This window comes from Ranitomeya imitator, chromosome 3 (genome assembly GCF_032444005.1).
Source record: "Ranitomeya imitator isolate aRanImi1 chromosome 3, aRanImi1.pri, whole genome shotgun sequence".
In the NCBI taxonomy this organism is placed as follows: domain Eukaryota; kingdom Metazoa; phylum Chordata; class Amphibia; order Anura; family Dendrobatidae; genus Ranitomeya; species Ranitomeya imitator.
This window is the reverse complement of record NC_091284.1, coordinates 279,917,659-279,937,714: the sequence shown is the minus strand read 5'-3', so window position 1 is coordinate 279,937,714 and position 20,056 is coordinate 279,917,659. Positions and strand designations below refer to the sequence as shown.

General features: G+C 44.1%; 1 protein-coding gene across 1 annotated transcript in view; it reads right to left on the bottom strand.

Moving 5' to 3' along the window:
- LOC138669768 (contactin-associated protein-like 5) overlaps positions 1-20,056 on the bottom strand; it is a 1,597,333-nt gene that overhangs the window by 742,945 nt on the left and 834,332 nt on the right. The window contains exon 13 of the mRNA XM_069756498.1: positions 360-560. Within this exon, the coding sequence (XP_069612599.1) occupies positions 360-560 (201 nt within the window). The remainder of the gene's footprint in view (positions 1-359; positions 561-20,056) is intronic.

Below are 20,056 nucleotides of genomic sequence, written 5' to 3'. Positions count from 1 at the left end.
TGAGAGAAGAGGAAGAGGTGGCCCCCTCTAGCCTGCAGAATCATAATAATTCATCATCGCTTTAATGGTTTGGTCAGTTTTTTGGTAAAGGTAAATTAATCACTGTATAATGAAAATAATCTGCAACCTCCTTATACAATATTTTCTGCGTTAAGTCTTAACCCTATGAGCTCTGCTTGCTTACTGTCATTCGGAACGCTTTTAATGACAAACATGAAGCATGCCCAGACTTTTATATATCATGCAATGATGGTGGTATAGTCGCACACCCATGTCTGACCCTATAACACTGAGCAGAAAGCTGCAGGTGAATGAATGGATGTGGAATTCTGAAACGATAAAAGGAAGGTGTTACTTACTCGGAGAATTAAGCAGGCGGGAGTGTTTGCAGTAATAAGCCACTTCTTGCTCGCAGTATTCGGCATTGTTGATCATTTCCTCCAGCTGATCCACTCCGCCGCTGTAGTTAAATGACATGAAATATGCTCTCCCGGAAAATGATCGGAGCACAGGTGTCATCTCCGTAATGTTGTGCTGAACAATCGTCCAGATTTTCTCCTCTGTTGGAAACATTTTATAAAAAATTCAAATGAAATTTTCTGCAATGGATAACACCCATTCACATGCTGCGCTCACATTGCTTTGTTTTTCTAAGTGTTTCAACAATCGTAGTAAAAAAACGCATCGGTAATGCTACAAATGTGCTCACTATTATCTTAATGGTCTGTATCTGCATGCTACAAGCACCCTTTAGCATCATAATATAGCATATCTACCACCAGACAAATGGGAAAAGTTAGACTGTAACTTAGGAACTTAATCTAAAGCTGGACAAATTTGAGCCATCAGTGGGGAGTTTCTCGACCCAGACTCCCCCTGCCCTTCGGTAACATTATGCAGCATCTACAAAATATAAAAACCTTTTTTCAAAGAGATAGTTATACATTAACCTTTGTCAGGCTGCATAATTTTACAACGTTAACAGGCTGCAGAGGTACAATTGTACCTTCATATATACCTCCACTGTGATATTTGGCCAATATATTCTGGACCAAAAATGCAGAAATGTCACGAAATTTCAGCCCTCTACGGCTTTTCGAAAAAAAGTTACATTAGTAAAAGGTACATTAGTCAAAGCCACCAATATTGACTGATCCGACTAGTCATAAGACTTGTACGGGGTCTCCCAACTTTCCTCTGACAGATGATGTCAGGGAAGAGAAGGATCAGCCATTGGAACTTCAGTGGATGAGCCGTTTGTCTAGCTGAGATAGTCGCTCATACAACAGCTATATAGCTGTTTACAGTAGACAGCTGTACTGTTACATGTGGTGGAAACTTTCCTGCCGATGTGATTTTAAGGGATCAGTTACACTAGCGAGTAACATTCAATCATTCCTCCATGAGAGAGACTCAGATGCTATATGCAAATGACGCTTTACTCAAACTCTGCTGCGAACATGAGCCGAGAGTCATTTTCCAGCCATCCGATTTTCTCGCATGATTGAATTGGATCGTAGGTGCGGAGAAGACAGAGAACTTAATTTCTCTAACTTCTCCATTCTGTGGGTTGGCGTACATCATATTTGCCACAAGTCAAATTTTGGGGGAAAATTCTTAAAAGTCGATGACATTGAATTTCCAAATATTTGCTCATGTCTAATTACCACTTTTTTTTTACAGCTCATTGCCTAAGAGATTGACCACCAATGCTCTGTAGCTTGTAAGCGCTGCGCAGAGGCTGGCTGGGATTAGTGAGTAACAGCGCTCATGTGATCCTGGACAGCTTCAAAGCAGCGTATATAAATTCAATTGAAAAAACATTATAAGTGTTGCACATCTTCGTCCGCCACTGCTAGACAGCAATGGTGGTCAGTCTCTAAGGGTACCGTCACACAGTGCAATTTTCATCGCTACAACGGTACGATCCGTGACGCTCCAGCATCGTAACAATATCGCTCCAGCGTCGTAGACTGCTGTCACACTTTGCAATCTACGACGCTGGAGCGATAATTTCATGACGTATGTGCGATGTAGAAGCCGTTGGTTACTATGCGATATTTGTTACACCATGCGATCATGCCGCCACAGCGGGACACTAGACGATGAAAGAAAGTTTCAAACGATCTGCTACGACGTACGATTCTCAGCGGGGTCCCTGATCGCAGGAGTGTGTCAGACACTGCGATATCGTAACTATATCGCTCGAACGTCACGAATCGTGCCGTCGTAGCGATGAAAATTGCACTGTGTGACGGTACCCTTAGACAATGAGCTGTAAACAAAGGAAAAGTGTTAATAATTGTTCATCTTTCAAGATCGTCTGCAAAACTTTGGCCGCATGCCAGATGATGCTATGTGTCACGCAACACTGAAATCCTAGTAATAAATTTTAACTCTCCTGACCTGAGCGTGACAGCGTGACGTATTTCTATGCAGCTGTCATGCTCAGGTCAAGAGAGCCGACAGCCAGTCCGTGCACTGCGATACGATCCTCACTCGAGAAATACAGTCGTCTGTCTCAGCCATTACTCTTACACTCAAGTACTTACCCCTAGTCCTGAATGGCAGCAGACAGAAGCTCCACACGTCTACTTTTACCCCCATCTTACCACAAATATAGCCTTCTCTTTATTCACAGCCAATGAAAAACAGGGGTCAGCTGATAAATACTGTAATAACCTCTCTTCGGTTCTATATCAGTCATCTCCTCATCCAAACCCTTTTTCCGCTCCAGTGCATTGGTATCTCCAGCCCAACAATTAATGGAGGCAGCGTGGCAGAAAATGAAAAGCTATTGAGGAGCATTGCTAGATTTATAGCAGGCATAAACTGGGATCAGCATCCTCCACTCATTATCCTCCTCACTTTAATATCATTGCTGCCATTAACGCAGAGAGATATTGGTATTTTATCACCCTTCACCCTTCGGTGCAATGCCATGCAGCTCCGGGAGGAGAAAGCAGCCAGTAGCTGTAAATATTCATGGATTCACTGCACTGTCTATCTATGCAAAGACATAAATATCTGCAAAACAACGTTTTTAAGAGCAGCTTAAATGGTTTCCAAATGCAAAGGTGACGGCGCTTTCATTCCTGTAAATGCAACAACTTTATGACGCATCTGCTGGATTTCATGGTCTAGTTTAGCAGATGCTGTCTGTTGTCAGTCTCCACAGACACGTTTACAGCCAATGAGTCAAATGCAAACCCATTCAGGAGAGGACATTTATCATCCCTAGAAGAAAGCTTTGCCCTACTGTCTACTTGTGGTATATTAATACTAATTGTCACTTCGCAAAAAAAAATGGTCCTTGACATTGCATTTTTTCTTAAAACTATTCTATGATGTTCTGCTGGTTTGATGTAATTTTGAAAAACTATGCAGACAATACATATGGTGCATATTTTTAACATAACATACCATGACTATAACCTTTCAAACTAACTCAACTACGCCTCACCTGCAAATACTACAATGCAGTACCCATCATAACCCAACAGCGCCAGCCATATACAATCATGCTATGCGTATAATACCAATCATGTCTAACCCCACTCAAACAAACCTACTCTTCATTAATTTTCCATCTGGATTTGGTGACCACCTCTTGAGGCAAAATGAGCAGCCCACTTTTGGGACTCACTCCAGAAAAAATCACGGCACTGTAATACACCATATCCCTAAAATTGAAAGCAGTCTGTGACATGAAAATGCTAGAAAAAGTATACAATTAGGGAAAGGGTTTTAAGACTTTAAAGAAGGCCTGGCAAGCCCTAGCATCAAGTATTTGTCTGCAATTCAGCTCGCAATACTAATAAAAATTGCAATTGTTAGATAATACATGTACATAACCCTCTGAGGTTTCCTTGGCATATTGAACCTATTTTGAGCTCTTTACTGCAATCACAGCCTCATTCATCTCCAAGTCACCACAACCTAGGGGAAAACACATGTTTTGTTTGCAGTATCAGACTTTAGAGGCTACTTAAAATTTAATAATTGTGCAAAAATTATCCCCTTTTGGGGCACATTTCTCACTTGCTGATGTTAACAGAGGTGGTAGAAATAGAAGAGGTGTATTTTTGAAACAGAGTGTTGAATCAACTACACCTATCTGTGAAGCACCAAGAAGTTGGCTCAGTGGTTAGCACAGCAGCCTTGCAGCGCTGGAGTCCTGGGTTCTAATCCCACTCAGGACAACATCTGCAAAGAGTTTGTATGTTCTCTCCGTGTTTGCGTGGGTTTCCTCCGGGCACTCCGGCTTCCTCCCACATTCCAAAGACATACTGATAGGGAATTTAGATTGTGAGCCCCATCGGGGACAGTGATGATAATGTGTGCAAACTGTAAAGCGCTGCGGAATATGTTAGCGCTATATAAAAATAAAGATTATTATTATTATTCTTTGCAAAATGAAAAAGCAATAGCTCATATTTTCACAATCCATCCAAAAATTAGCCCTTTATTTTGAGAGGAAAAAAACAAGTACACTGTTTTGAAAATGAGGAAGAAATGGCTTCTCAAGAAGAATAAAAAATATAAATTTTTAGGATCTACAACAGGTTTGCTATTCTTAGAATTATTAAGGAGTTAAAAATTATTTTTTTCAAGCTGTCAAAACAAATGTAGCCTTTTAAGGGAGCAGAAACAGGTTAGCTGTTTTGAAAGTGAAGAAACAATGAATTGTCAATTAGCCTTTCCAAAAATTTGCCCTATTTTGCACGCTGTTTCATATTTATGTACATATAAGAGAGTATGTTTCCCAGAGTTAGAATTTCTAGCACTATAAAACACAGTGGGCAGTCTGTGTGGCTAGTGTGACCATGCACTGGCTGCGGTAGAAGCCACACAGTAGAGAAACAGGACTGGGCAGGCAGTATAAAACAGCAGGCCTTACATCAGTAGTATATCATAGCAATATAATGCAAAGTGGCAAGCCAGATGTCTAACAGGTGTGGCTGTGCAGTGGCAGCAGTAAAAGCCATCCAATAAACATGAAGGGAAAGTCAAGGAGATGCCTGGATGTATATTATGAGCAAGACTTGCACTGGCAGTAGTTGTAGAGTACTGCAATATAAAACACAGTGGGCAGCCAGGAGATAGCGTGTCTGCGCAATGGTAATGGCAGCGGCAGAAGCCACATGATAGATAATGATGATGAGGCCAGTAATGAGATGTCTGGCAGTGTAGTACCAGCATTGGCAGCACTTGCAGCAGCAGTACACTAATGCAGTATAAAAAACAGCTGGCTGCAAGGAGTTGTGTGTCTTGCTGACAGTACAGTTGCAGAAGCCACACCAAAAAAGAAGGGCAGGGCAGGCAAGGTGATATCTGGCAGTGTAATGTCTGCAATGCTAGCTCTGACAGCAGCAGTACTATTGAATAGATGAAATGAAGGACAAAGAGCAAATGCCTGGCTGACTGTGGGTCATAGGCACTGGTAACAGTGGAATAGTTTACAAAACTGAAAATGGACAGTAAAGCAGGCAGGATACAGTTACGTCCATATATATTTGGACAGAGACAACATTTTTTCTAACTTTGGTTATAGACATTACCAAAATGAATTTTAAACAAAACAATTCAGATGCTGTTGAAGTTCAGACTTTCAGCTTTCATTTGAGGGTATCCACATTAAAATTGGATGAAGGGTTTAGGAGTTTCAGCTCCTTAACTTGTGCCACCCTATTTTTAAAGGGACCAAAAGTAATTGGACAGATTAAATAATTTTAAACAAAATGTTAATTTCTAGTACTTGGTTGAAAACCCTTTGTTGGCAATGATTGTCTGAAGTCTTGAACTCATGGACATCCCCAGATACTGTGTTTCCTCCTTTTTGATGCTCTGCCAGGACTTCACTGCGGTGGTTTTCAGTTGCTGTTTGTTTGTGGGCCTTTCTGTCTGAAGTTTAGTAACATTAAAAATACCAAATCCCAGTGAAAAACTGAAATAATCTGCACCATACCAATAACCTAACCGTAACCCTGCATTTAGCTGCTATCCCTTCCTAACAGTGGAGGTTGGCACCCTGATAGAAATGTTTTTTTGGCACCCCCACTCCGCGGCGGCTGTCCCAAACTATCCCTGTTAGCACCTAACAAGACTGAAAGTGGGAAAACAATAAGCAAAAATAAAGAAATGAAAAGAAAGAGCTTAATTAGCTAAAGTAGGTATGGTACGGATATGACATACCCCAGACAAATAATTGCAAATTACATAGCATATACAAAAGTAATAGTACAGTGGCATATTGCCATACAAAGTCCCAGATGGCACTATATACTGATCATTGCACGGATACACAAAGCCCATACTCAACAGACTCCAAATGTCATAAGCAAAGGGGAAGTAGCTAACCAAAATGGTTAAAAGGATGAAAAACCTGGCTCAGTTCAAGGTAAATAGCACATCATAGTTCACATAAAAACTAGGGACAATCACAGCCTTGTAAACATTCAATGATGATATAAACAAAAACACAAACGGGTACTAGCCCGAGAGAAAAACTTAGCTCTAGCCAATAGCCCCAGCCTCGACGTGTTTCACTGTCACACGGTTCATCAGGAGGCAGCAGATAGAATCAGATAGTCAGCAGATGCAGGCATCCTGATAAATGGACAGACAAATGATCAAATGAGCCTGAACTTGACTCTCTAATTGATATTTGTTGCAACTTATTGTGCTGCTATCCTTGGAAGACAGGGACGCTGGGTAATTGAACAATCCATGTTTGCTAATATGTTGAATACCCATGAAGCTTATTGACCTGCAAACAGTGAAGGACTAACTATGCAGGTTGATTGAATACATGAACAATGAGAGATGACCTCATCCCACCTTCCCCCTGACCTGTGGATGATTGCCTGAAGGACAGTTGTGAACTGTAAAAGGGTGATCTGCCTCTATTCCTAGAGAGACTCTACATGAGAGTAGCCAATGCACCATAGCTGCAACTGGAGGAATACAGATTTGAGATACTCTCCAGGACACCAGCTTAGGGGACCATGGCCCCAGCTCGAGGAATACTGATCAGTTCCATTGACCATGACTGAACCCATGGAGATGTTTGGAGAAGCCCGATTGAAATAATCAGGTCAATTGGTAACATGCCTCAAGGGACTGTCAGCTTCCTAAGCTTATTGTTACCTCCTCTCTGTGGGTGCCTGCCAAAAGCAGAGTGCCACTTGTGGGGGTAGACGGCCGTGGAAGCCCCAAAGTTGCAGCTACTGTAACCTCGGCGAGCCACCGGAAGGGTGAGACTCATTAATTTGCACTATCTTGCGTATTTTCTGGGACAGTTCTATATGTTCTTGTCTGCTGGTGGTTCAATAGATTATTGCCAAATTGTTTTACCCTCACCTTGTGTTATCTGAGTATTATTCTGCCCATAGGAAAGGAGTGCCTGTGTAAACAGGGATAATTTCTGGTACATACAGTCTTTCTAAAGACAACCAAGCCAGCGGACAAGAGCACCCACTGACCCTCTTTTCTCGACAGTTGCCATGGCCATAATTTTCACTCTCTCTACCTCATCCCCTGCAATAACATAAGACCATTGGGGTCCCCAACTGACAATTGGCAGCAAAAAAGATGTGCAATTTTCTGTTTCTTTCCACTATCCCTCATTGCATTCTGGTGAGTATGTATTTCCTGGAAAAATTAAAGGGAGGTGAGGGGGTTAATTCCACACTTGTCCCTGATGACAAATTCGGTAGCTTCTTTGTGGGGCTTTAGCATGCAAAATGAAACCCTCATCAGTTCCAAATAGCTGATTCCCAACTCCCAGAATTCACAATTGCCAAAGTAACTCATGTTTCAGACTCACTGCTGTGTGATATAGTCCTTCATTACTTTACACTGCCAATTAATTCATTGTTATTCATTCTCATTCTCATATTAGAACCATTTGCAGGAATCTATGTGAACACTAGTTCTTGTGGCTCCATTCTACAGATTTATGGGCAATCCTTATGCTCAATATGAGCCATTATTTAATCAATGTTTCTAAAAGAAAAAAAAATCATAATAACAAATCTGCTAGAGAAAACCATGGCATTTTTTTCTGTACAAAACAAATCACAGGTGCACAACGGTAAAGTAGGGCCCCTAGAAGTCCAAAGCTGCCCTACTGTGACTCCATACTACACAGAGATTGCATAGAGCTAAAATATAGCCCTATGTGATGTCAACATTTCATCATTTATCTACATTTTTGTTTGATTGGTCTTTGTATTAGACATAAAGACAAAACAGTCATATGACTGAAAGTATTGTATTGCTTTTCAAATTCTTCTTCCATTGTCAATTTAAAATGGTCCTTGGGGTTTCGACATACTTTACATAAATCAGAAAACAGGATAATCTAAGAAACTTTGCAATATACTTTATCAGAGAAATATGATTTTTTTCCATTTATGAGCCATTTCTTCCATTTTACCCTACCGTCTTTTAGGAGACGAGTTCCCGCCACTGCACAGGGGGAATCTCAAACCATATCTGCTTCGATCTCCCATTCTGCATCAGCTGCGGTGGAGCCTGCTCAGCAGAGACATTGGTCCCAGCGTCTTGCTCAGTCTGATATTGTACAAAGGGTTACTGCTGCCTTTCCAGGCTCTGCTATTGTACCCTTTAGGGTTGAGCGACTTTTAGTTTTTTAGGGTCGAGTCGGGTTTCGTGAAAAGTCTCAAAAGTCGAGTCGAGTGGAATTGGCCGATTATCACGAAAAGTCGGGGATCGAACGAAACACGAAACCCAATGCAAGTCAATGGGGGAGCATAGTCGGCAGTGAGTGGAGGCCAGGAAAACATGTACAGTGCCCATTTTAATGGCAAAAACATACATTCTTGTTACTGAAGCTTGTCAATCTTAATTTACCTTATAATAATAGTAAGGCATTGGAAATTGGGGGTCATTTGGCTAAAGTTGTTGGGGGTAGGGCTGGTTCAAGTATTTAGTGGGCCCAGGAAATCTGGACCACGTCACGGCAGTGGAGCAGGGAGAGGTAAGTATTTCAACTTTGCAAGTGCTGTGATCCTGAGCAAGCAGGGGGGGCCCACTCGTTGGCATTGGCACTGGCACAGAGCCCCTCAAAGTACGGCGGTGTGTTTGCACGGCGGGGGCGCCTCCCACCGGCAGCGACACTTTTGCGTACTATGAGGGGCCCTGTGCCAGTGACATCGCCAACGAGTATTCCTCCCCCCTCACCTGATGAAGGAACCTGCACTTTCATCTGCACCTTCCTCTTTGTCCCTGTGTAAGGTGGTTTGGTATGCGGGAAGGGGGACCTGACTTTCAGCAGGGTCACAATCTTGCTGTATAGCGTGCACGGGGAATGTTGCGTTATGAGTCAATGTACCAGCAGACTCATCTATCACTGGCTGGGCAATGGGCAGGATGAGGAGGAAACACAGATATAGGCCCAAAGAATAAAGTGGGCTAAATGCAGTTCAAAATTGGTAACAGGACTAACCAGGGGGCATTGCTTTGTTCAGTGGAGTACAACTGTAATGAGAGGCTGACACAGTGAGTAGGCCCAAATCAGTAAGTAGGCTAAATGCAGTTCAAAATTGGTAACAGAAGTAAACAGGCGGCACTGGTTTGTTCAGTGGAGGAGAACATCAAGGAGCGGCAGACACCAATAGTGGGCCCCAACCCAACTAGTAGGCCAAATGCAGTCTAACATTAACAACTACTTAACGAGAGCCTGAAAATGGAATTTCAGGACAGGAAACCAGGAGAACAGCAAGGAGCGGCAGACACTGTTAGTAGGCCCCAACCCAACTAGCAGGCCAAATGCAGTTTTTCCATTTAACAACTATTTAACAAGAGCCTGAAGATAGAAGCTCAGGAAAGGCAACCAGGAGAACACCTTGGAGCGGCAGACACTGTTAGTAGGCCCCAACCAAACTAGTAGCCCCACTGCAGTTTTAAAATTCCGATAGGCTGAAAACCTGATAATTGCAGGTCATTTTGTTAAAGAGGACAGCTGTATTGAGTGGCGCAGCCAGACACTGCAAGTAGGCCTTACACCACAAAGTTGGCTCGACGCAGGTTTAAAAAAGGTTACATGGGTACATGGTCTTCATTGGTGTGCTCAGTGGAGGACAATTGGAAGGAGGGACTGCAGAAAGACTTAGTAGGCCTAAAATAACAAAATAGGCTCTATGCAGCTTCGATTATGTGGCAACCTGGAGAACACCTTGGAACGGGCGACACCGTCTCTACAACCCAGACCCAACTTGTAGGCCTAATGCAGTGTTGTTTCAACAACTACTTAACGAGAGCTAGAAGATAGAAGCTATGAAGAGGCAACCTGGAGAACACCATGGAGATGCAACCTGGAGAACACCTTGGAGTGGCAGACAACGTCTCTACAACCCAGACCCAACTTGTAGGCCTAATGCAGTGTTGTTTCAACAACTACTTAACAAGAGCATGAAGATTGAAGCTATGGAGAGGCAACCTGGAGAACACCTTGGAGCGGGAGACACCGTCTCTACAACCCAGACCCAACTTGTAGGCCTAATGCAGTGCTGTTTCAACAACTACTTAACAAGAGCATGAAGATTTAAGCTATTGAGAGGCAACCTGGAGAACACCTTGCAGCGGGAGACACCGTCTCTACAACCCAGACCCAACTTGTAGGCCTAATGCAGTGTTGTTTCAACAACTACTTAACAAGAGCATGAAGATTGAAGCTATGGAGAGGCAACCTGGAGAACACCTTGCAGCGGGAGACACCGTCTCTACAACCCAGACCCAACTTGTAGGCCTAATGCAGTGTTGTTTCAACAACTACTTAACAAGAGCATGAAGATTTAAGCTATGGAGATGCAACCTGGAGAACACCTTGGAGCGGGAGACACCGTCCCTACAACCCAGACCCAACTTGTAGGCCTAATGCAGTGTTGTTTCAACAACCACTTAACGAGTGCTAGAAGATAGAAGCTATGGAGAGGCAACCTGGAGAACACCATGGAGAGGCAACCTGGAGAACACCTTGGAGAGGCAGACACCGTCTCTACAACCCAGACCCAACTTGTAGGCCTAATGCAGTGTTGTTTCAACAACTACTTAACAAGAGCATGAAGATTGAAGCTATGGAGAGGCAACCTGGAGAACACCTTGCAGCGGGGGACACCGTCTCTACAACCCAGACCCAACTTGTAGGCCTAATGCAGTGTTGTTTCAACAACTACTTAATAAGAGCATGAAGATTGAAGCTATGGAGAGGCAACCTGGAGAACACCTTGGAGTGGGAGACACCGTCTCTACAACCCAGACCCAACTTGTAGGCCTAATGCAGTGTTGTTTCAACAACTACTTAACAAGAGCTTCAAGATAGAAGCGAAGGAGAGGCAACAGAGAGAACACCTTGGAGCGGAAGACTCAATATGTAGACCACAACGAAACTTGTGGCCCCAATGCAGTTTTATAATTCTGACAAACTGAAAATCCACCAATTTTTTTAGAGGAGGACAGCTGCATTAAGTGGCGCAGACAGACACTGCTAGTAGGCCTTACACCACAAAGTAGGCTCACTGCAGGATGACAAAAAGTTACATGGGTACACGGTCGGCATTGGTGTGCTCAGCAGGGGACAAATGGAAGGAGGGACCGCAGACAGACTCAGTAGGCCTAAAATAAAAAAATTAGCCTCAAAGCAGTTTCAATTATCTTGCAGGGGTACACAGGCAGCATTGGTGTGTTCAGCGGAGGACAATTGGAAGGAGGGACCGCAGACAGACTTAGTAGGCCTAAAATAAAAAAATATAGGCTCAAGGTAGTTTCAATTATCTTGCAGGGGAACACAGGCAGCATTGTTGTGTTCAGCGGAGGACAATTGGAAGGAGGGACCGCAGACAGACTTAGTAGGCCTAAAATAAAAAAAATTAGGCTCAAAGCAGTTTGAATTATCTTGCAGAGGTACACAGGCAGCATTGGTGTGGTCAGCGGAGGACGATTGGAAGGCGTGTCTGACACAGTTAGTACTCCCAAAAAATAAATAGATGTTAATGTCTCGCAAAACAACAAAACCAAAAAACAAAAGGGTGGCATACTTAGGTACAGGGGTGGGCTCCTCTGCTGAGTTTCAAACATAGTAATTTGGCGCTAAGTATTTACTGGTGTCAATATAGGACACTGACCCTGACTGTTATGATTAGGTAATTCAGTACCACAATGGACATAGAAGTCAGAGCACACACAGTGACCTGACAATAACCCAAAAACATAGAACGAGCTCTGAGACGTGGGGACTCTGCTGACCGCAATCCCTAATCCTCTCCAACCACACTAAAGGCAGCCGTGGATTGTGCCTAACGCTCCCTATGCAACTCGGCACAGCCTGAGAAACTAGCTAGCCTGAAGATAGAAAATAAGCCTACCTTGCCTCAGAGAAATACCCCAAAGGAAAAGGCAGCCCCCACATATAATGACTGTGAGTTAAGATGAAAAGACAAACGTAGAGATGAAATAGATTTAGCAAAGTGAGGCCCGACTTTCTGAACAGAGCGAGGATAGGAAAGGTAACTTTGCGGTCAACACAAAACCCTACAAAAACCACGCAAAGGGGGCAAAAAGACCCTCCGTACCGAACTAACGGCACGGAGGTACACCCTCTGCGTCCCAGAGCTTCCAACAAGCAGGAAAAAGCAAATAGACAAGCTGGACAGAAAAAACAGCAAACAAAATAGCAAAGCAAAACTTAGCTATGCAGAGCAGCAGGCCACAGGAACGATCCAGGAGGAAACAGGTCCAATACTAGAACATTGACTGGAAGCCAGGATCAAAGCACTAGGTGGAGTTAAATAGAGCAGCACCTAACGACTTCACCAAATCACCTGAGGAAGGAAACTCAGAAGCCGCAATACCACTTTCCTCCACCAACGGAAGCTCACAGAGAGAATCAGCCGAAGTACCACTTGTGACCACAGGAGGGAGCTCTGCCACAGAATTCACAACAGTACCCCCCCCTTGAGGAGGGGTCACCGAACCCTAACCAGAGCCCCCAGGACGACCAGGATGAGCCATATGAAAGGCACGAACAAGATCGGGAGCATGGACATCAGAGGCAAAGACCCAGGAATTATCTTCCTGAGCATAACCCTTCCACTTAACCAGATACTGGAGTTTCCGTCTTGAAACACGAGAATCCAAAATCTTCTCCACAATATACTCCAACTCCCCCTCCACCAAAACCGGGGCAGGAGGATCAACAGATGGAACCATAGGTGCCACGTATGTCCGCAACAATGACCTATGGAATACGTTATGTATGGAAAAAGAATCTGGAAGGGTCAGACAAAAAGACACAGGACTAAGAACCTCAGAAATCCTATACGGACCAATGAAACGAGGTTTAAACTTAGGAGAAGAAACCTTCATAGGAATATGACGAGAAGATAACCAAACCAAATCCCCAACACGAAGTCGGGGACCCACACAGCGTCTGCGATTAGCGAAACGTTGAGCCTTCTCCTGGGACAAGGTCAAATTGTCCACTACATGAGACCAAATCTGCTGCAACCTGTCCGCCACAGTATCCACACCAGGACAGTCCGAAGACTCAACCTGCCCTGAAGAGAAACGAGGATGGAACCCAGAGTTGCAGAAAAACGGCGAAACCAAGGTAGCCGAGCTGGCCCGATTATTAAGGGCGAACTCAGCCAAAGGCAAAAAGGACACCCAGTCATCCTGTTCAGCAGAAACAAAGCATCTCAGATATGTTTCCAAGGTCTGATTGGTTCGTTCGGTCTGGCCATCAGTCTGAGGATGGAAAGCCGAGGAAAAAGACAAGTCAATGCCCATCCTACCACCAAAGGCTCGCCAAAACCTCGAAACAAACTGGGAACCTCTGTCAGAAACGATATTCTCTGGAATGCCATGTAAACGAACCACATGCTGGAAGAACAATGGCACCAAATCAGAGGAGGAAGGTAATTTAGACAAGGGTACCAAATGGACCATCTTAGAGAAGCGATCACAGACCACCCAAATGACTGACATCTTTTGAGAGACGGGAAGATCTGAAATAAAATCCATAGAGATATGTGTCCAAGGCCTCTTCGGGACCGGCAAGGGCAAAAGCAACCCACTGGCACGAGAACAGCAGGGCTTAGCCCGAGCACAAATCCCACAGGACTGCACAAAAGTACGCACATCCCGCGACAGAGATGGCCACCAAAAGGATCTAGCCACCAACTCTCTGGTACCAAAGATTCCAGGATGACCAGCCAACACTGAACAATGAACCTCAGAGATAACTTTATTCGTCCACCTATCAGGGACAAACAGTTTCTCCGGTGGGCAACGATCAGGTTTATTAGCCTGAAATTTTTGCAGCACCCGCCGCAAATCAGGGGAGATGGCAGACACAATTACTCCCTCTTTGAGGATACCCGCCGGCTCAGATAAATCCGGAGAGTCGGGCACAAAACTCCTAGACAGAGCATCCGCCTTCACATTTTTAGAGCCCGGAAGGTACGAAATCACAAAGTCAAAACGGGCAAAAAACAGCGACCAACGAGCCTGTCTAGGATTTAACCGCTTGGCAGACTCGAGATAAGTCAAGTTCTTATGATCAGTTAAGACCACCACGCGATGCTTAGCTCCTTCAAGCCAATGACGTCACTCCTCGAATGCCCACTTCATGGCCAGCAACTCTCGATTGCCCACATCATAATTTCGCTCAGCAGGCGAAAACTTCCTGGAAAAGAAGGCGCATGGTTTCATCACCAAGCAATCAGAACTTCTCTGCGACAAAACAGCCCCTGCTCCAATCTCAGAAGCATCAACCTCGACCTGGAACGGAAGCGAAACATCTGGTTGACAAAACACAGGGGCAGAAGAAAAACGACGCTTCAACTCTTGAAAAGCTTCCACAGCAGCAGAAGACCAATTGACCACATCAGCACCCTTCTTGGTCAAATCGGTCAATGGTTTAGCAATACTAGAAAAATTGCAGATGAAGCGACGATAAAAATTAGCAAAGCCCAGGAACTTTTGCAGACTTTTCAGAGATGTCGGCTGAGTCCAATCATGGATGGCTTGGACCTTAACAGGGTCCATCTCGATAGTAGAAGGGGAAAAGATGAACCTAAAAAATGAAACCTTCTGAACACCAAAGAGACACTTTGATCCCTTCACAAACAAAGAATTAGCACGCAGGACCTGAAACACCGTTCTGACCTGCTTCACATGAGACTCCCAATCATCCGAGAAGATCAAAATGTCATCCAAGTACACAATCAGGAATTTATCCAGGTACTCTCGGAAGATGTCATGCATAAAGGACTGAAACACTGATGGAGCATTGGCAAGTCCGAATGGCATTACTAGATACTCAAAATGGCCCTCGGGCGTATTAAATGTAGTTTTCCATTCATCGCCTCGCTTAATACGCACAAGATTATACGCACCACGAAGATCTATCTTGGTGAACGAACTAGCCCCCTTAATCCGAGCAAACAAATCAGATAACAACGGCAAGGGGTACTGAAATTTAACCGTGATCTTATTTAGAAGGCGGTAATCTATACAAGGTCTCAGTGAACCATCCTTCTTGGCTACAAAAAAGAACCCTGCTCCTAATGGCGACGATGACGGGCGAATATGCCCCTTCTCCAAGGACTCCTTCACATAACTCCGCATAGCAGCGTGCTCAGGCACAGATAAATTAAACAGTCGACCTTTCGGGAATTTACTACCAGGAATCAAATCGATAGCACAATCACAATCCCTATGCGGAGGTAGGGTATCGGACTTGGGCTCATCAAATACATCCCGGTAATCAGACAAGAACTCTGGAACCTCAGAAGGGGTTGATGACGAAATAGTCAGAAATGGGACATCACCATGTACCCCCTGACAACCCCAGCTGGACACAGACATGGATTTCCAATCTAATACTGGATTATGGACTTGTAGCCATGGCAACCCCAACACGACCACATCATGCAGATTATGCAACACCAGAAAGCGAATAACCTCCTGATGTGCAGGAGCCATGCACATGGTCAGCTGGGTCCAGTACTGAGGCTTATTCTTGGCCAAAGGCGTAGCATCAATTCCTCTCAATGGAATAGGACACTGCAAGGGCTCCAAGAAAAACCCACAACGCCTAGCATACTCCAAGTCCATCAAATTCAGGGCAGCGCCTGAATCCACAAATGCCATGACAGAATACGATGACAAAGAGCAGATCAAGGTAACGGACAGAAGAAATTTTGACTGTACCGTACCAATGGTGGCAGACCTAGCGAACCGCTTAGTGCGCTTAGGACAATCAGAGATAGCATGAGTGGAATCACCACAGTAGAAACACAGCCCATTCAGACGTCTGTGTTCTTGCCGTTCAACTCTGGTCGAAGTCCTATCGCACTGCATAGGCTCAGGTTTAAGCTCAGATAATACCGCCAAATGGTGCACAGTAGGGTTGAGCGAAACGGGTCGTTCATTTTCAAAAGTCGCCGACTTTTGGCAAAGTCGGGTTTCATGAAACCCGATCCAATCCCTGTGCAGGGTCGGCCCTGCGGTACGCGACTTTCGCGCCAAAGTCGCGTTTCAATGACGCGAAAAGCGCCATTTCTCAGCCAATGAAGGTAAACGCAGAGTGTGGGCAGCGTGATGACATAGGTCCTGGTCCCCACCATCTTAGAGAAGGGCATTGCAGTGATTGGCTTGCTGTCTGCGGCGTCACAGGGGCTATAAAGGGGCGTTCCCGCCGACCGCCATGTTACTGCTGCTGATCTGAGCTTAGGGAGAGGTTGCTGCCGCTTCGTCAGAAGCAGGGATAGCGTTAGGCAGGGTCCATTAACCACCAAACCGCTTGTGCTGTAGCGATTTGCACTGTCCAACACCACCTTCGATGTGCAGGGACAGTGGAAGCTACATTTTTTTTTTTTCCTCAGCGCTGTAGCTCATTGGGCTGCCCTAGAAGGCTCCCTGATAGCTGCATTGCTGTGTGTACGCCGCTGTGCAAACCAACTGCTTTTTTCAAAGCACAAATCCTCTTGTTCCTTCCTTTCTGCACAGCTATCTTGTTTGTTTGTCCACACTTTTTATTTAATTTGTGCATCAGTCCACTCCTTATTGCTGCCTGCCATACCTGGCTGAGATTACTGCAGGGAGATAGTAATTGAATGACAGTTCCTTTTTTTTTTTTTTTTTTTTTTGTGGGAGATTAAGATTGGCATTTCTGCTAGAGTGCCATCCCTGTCTGTGCCATCTCTCACTCAGTGGGCCATAGAAAGCCTATTTATTTTTTTGCTTGATTTGGGTTCTAAAATCTACCTGAAAAAATCACTACATCAATCAATGGGAGAAAAATATTGGCCTCAGGGCTTGTGTGCCACTCCTGACTCCTGTGTGTGCCATCTCTCAGTCAGTGGGCCATAGAAAGCCTACTTATTTTTTTGCTTGATTTGGGTTCCAAAATCTACCTGAAAAAATCGCTACATCAATCAGTGGGAGAAAAATATTTGCCTCAGGGCTTGTGTGCCACTCCTGACTCCTGTGTGCATCATCACTCACTCAGTGGGCCATAGAAAGCCTATTTTTTTTTTTTTGCTTTATTTGGGTTCTAAATTCTACCTGAAAAAATCAATAAATCAATCAGTGGGAGATTAATATTGGCCTTTGGGCTTGTGTGCCAGTCCTAAGCGTGCCATCTCTCTCACAAATAGTAGGCCATAGAAAGCCTATTTATTTTTTTTTTTTTTGGTTTTATAAATTCTCCCTGAAAAAAAAAGGGAGATTAATATTGGCCTTTGGGCTTGTGTGCCAGTCCTAAGCGTGCCATCTCTCTCTCTCAAATAGTGGGCCATAGAAAGCCTATTTATTATTTTTTTTATTGGGTTTACAAATTTTCCCTGAAAAAAAAAAAAAAAAAGTGGGAGATTAATATTGGCCTCTGGGCTTGTGTGCCAGTCCTGGGCGTGCCATCTCTCTCACAAATAGTGGGCCATAGAAAGCCTATTTATTTATTTTTTTTTGTTTTATAAATTCTCCCTGAAAAAAAAAAGGGAGATTAATATTGGCCTTTGGGCTTGTGTGCCAGTCCTAAGCGTGCCATCTCTCTCTCTCAGATAGTGGGCCATAGAAAGCCTATTTATAATTTTTTTTATTGGGTTTATAAATTTTCCCTGAAAAAAAAAAAAAAAGTGGGAGATTAATATTGGCCTCTGGGCTTGTGTGCCACTCCTGACTCCTGTGTGTGCCATCTCTCAGTCAGTGGGCCATAGAAAGCCTATTTTTTGTTTTATTTGTATTCTAAATTCTCCCTGAAAAAATCATTTTATTTTATTTGGTTTCTAAATTCTTCCTGAAAAAAATCATTTTATATATTTATTTTTTTTTTCTAAAGTCTCCCTGAAAAAAAAAAAGAAAAATCAGTGGGAGATTAATATTGCCCTTTCTGCTTGTGTGCCAGTCTTGACTCCTGGGTGTGCCATCTCTCTCTCTCTCTCCAATTGTGGGCCGTAGAAAGCCTATTATTTTTTTTTGCTTGATTTGGGTTCCAAAATCTACCTGAAAAAATCACTACATCAATCATTGGGAGAAAAATATTGGCCTCTGGGCCTGTGTGCCACTCCTGACTCCTGTGTGTGGCATCTCTCACTCAGTGGGGCATAGAAAGCCTTTTTTTTATTTTTTTATTTGGTTTCTAAATTGTCATTGGAAAAATCATTTTATGTTATTTGTTTTCTAAATTCTTCCTGAAAAAATCATTTTATTTTACTTTGTTTCTAAAGTCTCCCTGAAAAAAAAAAAAACAGTGGGAGATTAATATTAACATTTGTGCTTCAGTGACAGTCCTGCGTGTGTGGCATCTCTCTCATTTGGTGCCACCAAAAACAGAGTGTGTAACATTGTGCCCGATCTTCGTTGTGGTCTCACCCACCTGTAAAGGGGTAGCTAAATCATACTGAAGTTATAGCTCACCGTGTAAGTTGTGTGACAGCAACAAATACCGTTAGTTTGGTTACATTTTTAAAACAATGAGGAAGTCTGGTGGAAGAGGTCGTGGCCGGGGGCGTTCATTGTCAGCTGGTAATGAGGGTAGTGGTAGTGGTGGAGCATCAGGTGGTCGTGGGAAAAAAAATATTGCACCTAAGTCTGGAGCTGTGGAGCCAGGTTCGTCGTCTGGCTACACAAGGCCTCGAATGCTCCCTTTTCTGGGAGTAGGAAAACCGCTTTTAAAGCCGGAGCAGCAAGAGCAAGTTTTGGCTTATCTTGCTGACTCAGCCTCTAGCTCTTTTGCCTCCTCTCGTGAAACTGGTAAATGTAAAAGCAGCGCGTCGTTAGTGGATGTTCACGGTCAGGGACAAGTCGCTTCCTTGTCCTCTTCAGTAAAAACAACAACAGAGAAGAATGCAGCAGGCGACACAACGGGTTACTCCATGGAGCTCTTTACACATACCGTTCCTGGCTTAGAAAGTGAAGCAGTTAACAGTCCATGCCCATTACAAGTTGAATCTGACATGGAGTGCACTGATGCACAGCCACAGCCAGACTACTATGCTGCTCCTTTGACTCAGACCACAACATTGCCCTCGCAGAGTAATGATCAAGAATCAGACCCTGATGAGACTATGTTGCCCCATCACGAACGCTATACCACCGACTGACACGGTGACACAGACGAAGTTGCACACGAGCTACAAGAAGAGGTAATAGATGACCCAGTTCTTGACCCCGATTGGCAGCCATTGGGGGAACAGGGTGCAGGTGGCAGCAGTTCTGAAGCGGAGGAGGAGGGGCCGCAGCAGGCATCAACATCGCAACAGGTTCCATCTGCCGGGCCCGTATCTTGCCCAAAACGCGTGGCAAAGCCAAAACCTGCTGGAGGACAGCGTGGCCATCCGGTTAAAGCTCAGTCTGCAATGCCTGAAAAGGTATCCGATGCTAGAAAGAGTGCAGTCTGGCATTTTTTTAAACAACATCCAATTGATCAGCGCAAAGTCATCTATCAAAAATGTTCAACTACCTTAAGCAGAGGGCAGAATCTGAAAAGTCTCAATACAAGTTGCATACATAGACATTTAACCACCAT